The sequence below is a fragment of the Gossypium hirsutum genome, chromosome D09, assembly GCF_007990345.1.
Source record: "Gossypium hirsutum isolate 1008001.06 chromosome D09, Gossypium_hirsutum_v2.1, whole genome shotgun sequence".
Taxonomy (NCBI): Eukaryota; Viridiplantae; Streptophyta; class Magnoliopsida; order Malvales; family Malvaceae; genus Gossypium; species Gossypium hirsutum.
The window spans coordinates 8032583-8042048 of record NC_053445.1 but is presented as its reverse complement, the minus strand read 5'-3'; the positions used below and the strand labels follow the sequence as shown (position 1 = coordinate 8042048).

General features: G+C 33.4%; 2 protein-coding genes across 2 annotated transcripts; one reads left to right on the top strand and one right to left on the bottom strand.

The window, feature by feature from the left end:
- The first annotated feature begins 1208 nt into the window (after positions 1 to 1208).
- On the top strand, positions 1209 to 1913 carry LOC107892764 (lamin-like protein). Its single transcript, XM_016817815.1, has 2 exons — positions 1209 to 1216; positions 1616 to 1913. The coding sequence occupies exons 1-2, from the start codon at positions 1209 to 1211 to the stop codon at positions 1911 to 1913; spliced, it is 306 nt and encodes a 101-aa protein (XP_016673304.1).
- A 565-nt stretch (positions 1914 to 2478) lies between these two features.
- LOC107892292 (protein farnesyltransferase subunit beta) lies at positions 2479 to 7790 on the bottom strand. Its single transcript, XM_016817325.2, is given in 15 exon segments — positions 2479 to 2924; positions 3394 to 3521; positions 3635 to 3815; positions 3892 to 3978; positions 4089 to 4161; positions 4330 to 4386; positions 5058 to 5122; positions 5313 to 5364; positions 5545 to 5598; positions 5675 to 5757; positions 5971 to 6006; positions 7152 to 7257; positions 7350 to 7416; positions 7419 to 7435; positions 7508 to 7790. Coding segments are annotated over 15 exon segments (1359 nt in total). The 5' UTR covers positions 7624 to 7790; the 3' UTR covers positions 2479 to 2687.
- Positions 7791 to 9466: the final 1676 nt, after the last annotated feature.

Genomic DNA, 9466 nt, shown 5'->3' with positions numbered 1-9466 from the left:
AAAAACCCTAAACCTTAAAATCCAAAAACCTAACGTGGGAAAAGCGGGCAAATCGCGTCCCTCGTAACGCGCTACATCAGGAAATCGCGGCCACGTCAGCACGCTTTGCTGACGTGGCAACAAATCGCGTCCACGAGGGGGTGATTTGTTGCCACGTCAGCAAAGCGCGCTGACGTGGCCACGATTTCCTGGCACGTCCCTTGACATCACGGTGACGTGGAAGCAATTTACCGGAAAATGGCCCATTCTGGTAAATAATAAAATATCAGGCCCATTTCAGTAAGCTTTTATTGGTAAATTGGTCATTTCATTTTGAGTTTTGAACTTTGATAGTGTTTCTGGAAAAATAAAAGAATGTTTTATTAAATTTACATAAAAAAAGTAATTTAAAATTCTTTTGTTTTTTATTGTGTGTCAATTAATGTCAAAACTGTTTTACATTATGTTTTAGCTCGATTGGTATGGGTATTGTTGTTAATAGGAAGACGTGAGTTCAAATGCGCTGAAACGCATTATCTTTTTATTTATGGTTGAAGAGGTACTATTGGTAGTTCTTACATTGACATCAGAACCTGCGATATTAACCCCCTTTTTTTTCTTTACTTTCTAACCTCTCTTCGAAGTTTAAATTTTTTAAATTTCGCAATGATATTTTATATCAATACTAAAAAGGATCAATTTTAAAATTATACACGAATTTTGATTTTATGTGTAATCTTATACACAAAATTTTAATTTGGTGTAATTATATACATGAAACTTTAATTTTGATTCAATCATACACATTTAAATAAACACATCAATTTATTTTTATATTGCATAAATATAATTATTTTCTAATGCAATATATAAACATAAAATGATGTTATATCAATAATTACGTTAATAATTTATGAAAATTGAATCAAATCAAATTTCATGTATAAAATTACACAAAATCCAAATTTATGTATACTATTACATATAAAACCAAAATTATTGTATAATTTTGAAATTTATCCCATACTAAAAACTTAAAATTCTCAAACAATTATTATCAGCATATTTCTAAAGGTAAATTACAAAATTGGTCACTAAATTTTGGTAAAATTTCTTCTTCTTCTTCTTCTTTTTTTGCTATTGAACTATGAAAAGTTATATTTTGGTCACTAATGTTATTAACTTATAACATTTTCATCACTCGTCCGTTAAAGGTGGTTATAGCCTTAATGGTGAGGTGACAGATTAATTCAAGGGTTAATATCTAATTTGATCCCTAAACTATAACTAAAACATTCACTTTAGTACTTTTACAAATTATTAAAAAATTCTAAAAATATCAAAAAAAATCTGAAAATTCATTATTTATTTTTTGAAATTATAAAAAAAATTAAAGTTATAATTATGTTAAAAAATTTATAAAAACATTTTTATGGTAACTTGTCAGACATATTGGAATATAGACATTGAAGAGCTATCCTCACCTCTGGAGATTGAATAACATAACCTGAGAGATGAAAGCATTATGTTAAAAGCTTGGCGCTGTGAGTTGAATTTGATTCAAATTATAGTTTAAAACCTGCCTAATTCTTAACCATACATCTTTCTTGTTTGTTTGTATTTGTTTATTCCCCAGTTTTTGTATACGATCGGAACCAGACCAGAATGTGGTAGAGGTGAACAAGACAGACTACGACGAGTCATGCAGTGCTGATCATCCTCTTCACAACTGGACAGCTGGAACTGGAAGGGATGTGGACTCGATTACTATTTCATTAGCGGCAAAGGATTCTGCTACGGTGGCTCGGTGTTCAACATCTGCTCCATTGAACGAAAAGAGCGCACTGTGTTCCATCTTCTATAGCGGCCAACTTGTTTTACCAGCTGCTTTCGCCATCGCTGCACTGTGGGAGGCATTCGTTCCAATCTGGTAGTTTTTGGGATCGAGATCGAACTTGGACGATTCCTTCATCATTTGTGAAACAAATCAAACCAAATTCCATTTCTTAAATTATTGGTGCGATTTTTCTTTTTAATGATTTTTTAATTTTTTTATATTATAATTTTAAAGAATATTTTTGTAATTTCAAAAAAAATAATGAATTTTCAGATTTTTAAATATTTGTAGAAATTTTTAGATAATTTTTTTGAATTATTATTGATAACATTGTAAAAGTATCAAATTAAAGTTTTCGTAATCAAATTAGATATTAAGTCTTAAATTAATGTGTCACCCCGCTTCTCCGTTAAAGATGTAAAGGCCATTAACAGACAAATAACCAAAACATTATAAATCGATAACATTAATAACCAAAATGAAACTTTTCATAATTCAATAACAAAAAAAAAAACCACAAGTGTAGTGACCAATTTTTTAGTTTACCCTATTTCTAACCATAATCCCAATCTAATCTGAGCTTTTCATATCATTCTAAACAAAGTCTACATCTATATAAATCAATACTATTACATTCCATCCATGCAATGGACCTGAATCCCTTCTCGAATTCACCATACCTCTTTGATTTCTGAGATTTTAGTAAAGCATCCATCGACTTATCAATATCGTCTTGACAAGAGAGATTATTGATTTCAATAGAAAAAAAACCATCATTATACATGCTTCTTTTATATATTCATAACTTAATTGTAAATCAGGATCTATCATACATTCTGAACCCGCAAATCTCGGAAGTCCAAAGACCTGCTTAAGACTTGGTAAAAAACTCGTGTGCTCCCCAGTAACGATCTAATACAACATTATATAGGGGGTGAATGGGTTCCAGAAGATTTGAATACGGACCTAATACAGCACGAGGCAAGGGTGGAGAATCTTCGTCTTCCAACCAGCTACGTTGACACACAGAAAGGCCGCTTAAACAGTAACATGTATGATAATGGTCTCTAGACTTACCAGGTTTGTCTCTCAGTCCACCATTCAGCTCCTGATTCCGAAACAGGAGGTATAAAAGATATCAGCTCATTTGAACAACAAATATTGAAGTCTAATTTGATTCGGAGATAAGTTTTGACAAATTAAAAAAATTTAAAATACGCAGCCAGGCCCAGTCCTACTTGAATGAAATATGATATTTAGTCCCTGTAGTTAAAATTTAAAAAAAAAATTACTTTTCGGTTTAAAAATTCCGATCCAATCATTAACATGGTAAGTATTTTCCATCAAAATTTTTATCAACACACCCATGTAATCATACCAAATTCAAAAGCAAATCCTTATGAACTCAGTAAGTGTATAAGCAAATTTTGACCGAAAATATTGTGTTTTGGACTATATTTTTAAATTGAAAAATATATATACTATTAATTTTTTACCTTTTTAAGTACAAAACTAAATTTCAAACTTTACCAAAGAACAAGGAAGCATATTGAGTCAACCATGTTTGAATACTGAACCTGTGAGCATAAAAGAATGTATTGCTGCAGGGCCAAGCTGTTGAAAAGAGGTTCCACATTTGCATGCCCCTTGCTATGATTATGATCAATATCGATAACATTAACTTGAGATGAGGTATTGTGCTGATCTGCAAACAAGAAAACAAAAAGCAAAATTAAAATACAACTCTCATGAATTATAGATAGAAAAAAAAAAAAAAAAGAAAACAGAACTGAATCAGGGACTGCTAAACCAGCGTACCTCCAATCTCAGAATGACTGCCACCCAGAGATAAATCCTCATTCAAACCTTCTTCTCCAGCTGCATCTGATGAAGCGGTGGTTTGCGGACTTTCTTCACCACTACCTTCTCCATCTCCCAATGGTATTGGTTTTACTCGTTTAGTAGAATTTAATCTTTTTAGTAATGCAAAAATTCCTCCCTGATCACTTTCCTTGGTTATATTTCATTTCAACTCAATAAAAACATGAATAAGATGATAAAAAATAAAAAATCACCTGCCAGAATGAGTAACAACCGTCAACCAGTTTATTAGTTCTGCCCTGAAATCCCCCCTCCACTCCTTGTCGGAAAACAACCCAATCCTATAGAACTCAAAGTACATGTTTATTATAATATACTCACAAGAGAATGCTATCATAGTTAGTACGAAGAAAGCTAACAAACTTAAAGAAGTGAAATGATACGGTCTTACAGTTAAGCTAGACAGATCCAGACGATCGACCTCATTGATTAAAATCATTGTCGCCAACCCACAAAAGGTGTACCTGATGAACAAATTAACACAACTTTAGGAGACTCATATTGAGTATTGTGAATTCCAAAACGACATATATGGTATTGATGAGGAAGTAAACAATCAATCAAATTTCAAGGATAAGTAATAATTTTATAATTTGAAACACATGCAAAGATGAGAGCAGAGTAAAACATACCCCCCATGAGCTTCAGAACCAGGTTCCCCAGAAATGCCACCTTCGTAAGTCTGGCAACTTCAAAAAGATGCAATAAACGATTTCAGTCACATGGATGACACAATAGGAATCAAGACACAGCTCAAGTAATCAATAAGAATATGCACTCAATCCAAGGCCAACCCATCGCATAATATTATTTTGAAGTATATGTCGAAGATTAAGTCTTTTGATGCCATTGAAGCAGAACGACAACATGTACTAATAGGGACACTAAAAGTCTTCATTTTTCCTTTCGGTATTCAAGGCTGCCAGGGATGGACCCTGGTCAATGAAACAAAGTGGCCAACACTACTACTGACAGACTACATGGCTATTGGCTACACTAAGAGCTTTCCTTGGTTATAACAGTATATTCATACTAACCAAAGCGCATCACTCAGTCCTGAGAAGCATTCAAGTTTACCACAATTCGAAACAACAGAAAGTGAAGACTACAATAAAAACACCTTAATGTCCTGGGAACGAGAAATATGAGTAGAGGTTCCAACCTTGAAGCACCTAAGACGAGGCTTTAGCAATTTTTATGCATGCTACATCAAATAAATGTGCTTACTAACAGCAACAAAACGTAGAAAACAGATATGGAAACCCACTAAACCTAAAATAGATTTAGGACAAAAAAGGAGGAAAAAGGATTAGCTGCCTTAAATAACTACCTCAAAGCAAAGTAAAAGCTAGATACTGACCTTAAGATGTAATTTCCAACATTTTGAACAAGTTCATCATCCAAAATATTCAGGAGACTTGCAACCTGATCAACAAAAGATGGCTGGCTTATCACAAAGAATAACCTTGAAAACAGTGGTACATAATTTAAAAACAAAAACCGATAACATATTTATATATATGCAACCAAAGGAAACATTAGATCTATAATAATTAGTGGAGTTTTCCAAACAAAACAGTGATATTATTAACTTTTCAGCATACTGCATACTTACTGAGATGGCTGTATAACATGCTCGAACATCAATTTCTCCACCGTCATGCATTCTGCGAAAGAAATCATTAAAAATGCTTAAAAAATACTTGCTTCAAGGAAAAAGATACAAACATTAACCTCCAGATACAAAGTCATACTTAGTGAAGCAACTTCAAAGACAAAATTAAATTTCATGATATCCACTAGAAGGTGGGTTCAAACTTGAAAAAAGACGAAGAAATGCGTCACACCTGAATCCCCCACTGGCATCTTTCATTTGCCGCAAAAACATGTATAGTTTTTCTCTGAAGGAAATTGCAAACTTCTGTTAAATAGCTTCCAATAAAAACTTCAAATTCAATTATTGCATAACCTGACCACCTATTAATTGATGACAATGCTTTGTCACCACCCAAAGTAACAAGTGAATTGACTGCAGCATATGTTGTTGCAAGGTGAGGCATCTGGAAAATTAAATTAAATTCATTTAGTTCTCTCATATATAATTGAAATGTGATACAACTTGAAAGGCGGTAAGAGGATACCCACACAGCAAAATAGAATGTTTCATATAAATAAGAATCATTCGAGAATAGGCCATCTCCAATAATTACCGTTAGCATACAGAAGATAGTAGGTAAGAGTTTAACAATGATCATATCCAAAATTTTACTTGCCTGTCCAGGTCCACCAGCATAACCACCATTAGGACCCTGTCAGCAATAAGAACAAATATACAAAGAAGTATCAGATAACCATTCAGAAAAAGAAAAGAGCAACATAGTTAGCCAGTGCACAATGAGCTTGAGCACCATCAGCACCAACTGGGAGCACCAGGTTGATATGTAACCAAGACCCCAGAAAACTCTGAATCTCCAAGTTTAGCAAATCAGAAAAACGAAACATTTTTTTTCATGGAAAAACAAGAATGATAGTTCATTCTAGACCAACTCTAATCAACTTGTGACTAGCAATAACAATAAGAAGGTTCCCTACCACACTCCTAGGTAACTAGTAACAAATAACAGATAACTTCTCCCTGATAACATGTTAGGGAATAAATAACACGAATAATGGAGAGAAAAATAGGGCGAATTACTCAACCATGACAAGAAAAAGGCTTATGATGAAAGTTTTTTAAACTTAAATCTCCATCCTTAACAATGGTGGCCAAACCAAGTATCTATATGTCAAAGTCCTAAGTAAACTAAAAGAAATTAAACTCCTAATATATGTTTCAACCAATCATACACTTTAAGAGATACGACTGAATAACAAATATTATCCTAAGTAAATCTCTTATAAAGTCCTAACTCAATCTAAACTTACCATAATCTTTACTAAAGATTCCTAACCTTATTTTAATCAAAAACAAAATCCTATTGGAAGCATGTGTGGTTTTATCTCCTCATGCTTGTATCACAAGCTCTAAGCTAGTAAAACATGGAGTAGGGCACACGCACTATGGCATATCAATCAATGTGCATAAGCACAAGACTTCTTTAAGTAATGCATTTCTCCCAATATAAGGCAACCATACAACTAACCAAGAAAATACTCTCTAGTAATATATCGGAATAGAAAAGCATAATAAATGCAACTTATCCACTTGCAATGCTAGTTTTAATCTTCTAACTGATAATCAGAACATACAAAGCATTTTCCAATTCATTGAGATCAGCCATGCAACTCTTTATGCCGTGTTTAAGACCATATCCTCAGTAACTCAGTAATAAAAACCATTCTTCAAACCAAATTATTAATAATAATAGTAAATGCTAAGGTGATTATTTCACTTATAACGATGTTCAAGTTGTATCGATATGTATATACACATGCATATCAGAAATTTGGCTACCTGACAACGACTAAGAAAATCAATAGTATTATCTTCCAATTCAGGATCTACAAACTCGTCCAGTAAAGCAATCGAATGAAGTATCCAATAACAAATCCAAGGACGACTGCAAATTAAACAATAAAAATTAAAATTTTATTTTGAATTGTAATTAATTGAAGTACTGATTAAAAAAAAACAGCTAAAAAAGTGATCTACTTGGCATCTAATACGCAGAAAGAAGGACCGAGCCCTGTTAATCCTTTCGTTAAGTACTCCACATGATTTCTCGTTGAAGCTCCAACCTGTCAGAAAAAGTCGAATATAAAATCCAAAACAGATAAAAGTTTCTAAACATTAGGGCTTTAGGGATTTACATGAAGGATTGAGAACTCGGAGGCAGGTTGTAGAACGTTTTGAATATGTCGAAGACTTGTTGCTCAACCAATATCTGATCCCGCTGAGTTACGGTTAAACTCCTGAACGATTCCATGGTTTCAAAATCGGCGCCGGTGATCTGAGACACTGAGTTGACAACTCGCTTGGATTGCAGAGAAAAAATAGGCGGAAAGACAAAAAAAAAAGGAAAATAAAGTGAGGGAGAATTTAACTGTTTGGTAACGGAGATAAGATAATTAGTGACATTTAGTAATGCGAAGTTATTCCACCAAAAGATTACCTTTATCCATCTCCTTAGTTCAAATATTTGTGAATGTCTAAACATATGTTCTTTGTCCGTTTTATTGTCTATATTCAGGGTTTGAGATTGTCTCATAATAATATTATCTTTAAATTTTAAACTTGTATTCTCTCTTTAAGGGTATAATGTTTTTATTAATGCATCCAACATTTATCAGCTATCATACCTACTCATTAAATTGGGATATTAATATTTAAATAACATTTAATTTTAGATATTCTAACTATTATCAATTATATATTTAAAGTGAATGTAGATATTTATTATATAAACTCTTTTTTAGTTTTGCAAATTCAGATTCTAATATCCATCATTCAAATTTAGAGAATATTTGCAAATAATATTGTTATACCTCCCTCTACGAACAATGATACATGGTAGGTTGGAAGGCCACCCGATGGATACACTCTACTTGCTACCAACTGAAAAGTTGCCAGGAAATCAGATCTCTTATTTTAGGCAACCGGACAAGCGAAAGGTAATTGTCCAAGGAAGATGACTACCCATCTCTCCAAACGCCTGCCCTTTTATTAAAAAGGTGATCTATTTTTTCACCAAACCCCATGTGAGTTCAAGTACTCCGTACCACTAAACCAAAGTGAATGACAAGATTTATTTCATCACAGGCATCTTTATCCCATCGAAGATATCCGCCTTACATTGATTTCACATCTGGTTGGTAGATAGTCCAACCTTTTTGAGCTACAAATGCTACAACCAGTCGAATTGTTTCTATACAAGAAATAGGGCCAAATACTTTAGTATAATCTACTCCATACCATTGTGAATACCCCTTCATAACAAATCTAGCCTTGTATTTATCCACCTCTCTAATCTCTTTAAATTTGGTTTTATAGACCCACTTCACTCCTACCTTCTTTGCTCCCTTTGGTAATTCTATCAATTTCCATGTATTATTTTTCTTTATTGATTCCATTTTTGCATCCATTTCTCTCATCCATTTTTCACTTTTACCAGCTTCTTCAAACTGAACAGGATCGCCAGCTGTAGACATCATCAAATAAGCTTCATTATCTTTTTCAGAAAGTCCTTCTCTAGTCTCATAATCTCTCATCCAAGCCAGTGGTGCCCTGTTTCTCTTTTCATCTGTACTAGAAACATCATCTCCAGTTGAAATATCAGAGGAAGGATTCCCTATGTCAGCATCAACTTCAGATTCGCCTTTCTCTTCAGTCTCATTAATTCCAGTCATTACGTTTTCCTGATCTCCCCATTCTAAGTCACACACAGCAGTGTTTTCATACTTTTCATCCCAATCCCATGCCTAATCTTCTTTGAACACAACATCCTTACTTATTATAATTTTCTTTTTGATTTTGGATTATAAAGTCTATAAGGCTTTGACTCCTTACCAACCCCCAATAAAACGCACATCATGCTTTAATTATCTAATTTGATTCTTTTAGAATCAGACACATGAACATGAGAAATACAACGAAAAACACAAAAATACTCAACTGATGGTTTGACTCCGCTCCATGCTTCTTCTGGTGTCTGATCTTTGACAGCAAGAGTTGGGCTTCGATGTATTGTCTAATTGACTACTTCGAGCCAGAATGTTTTTGGAATCTTCTTTGCGAAAAGCATGCTGCGTACCATATTCATAATAGTTTTG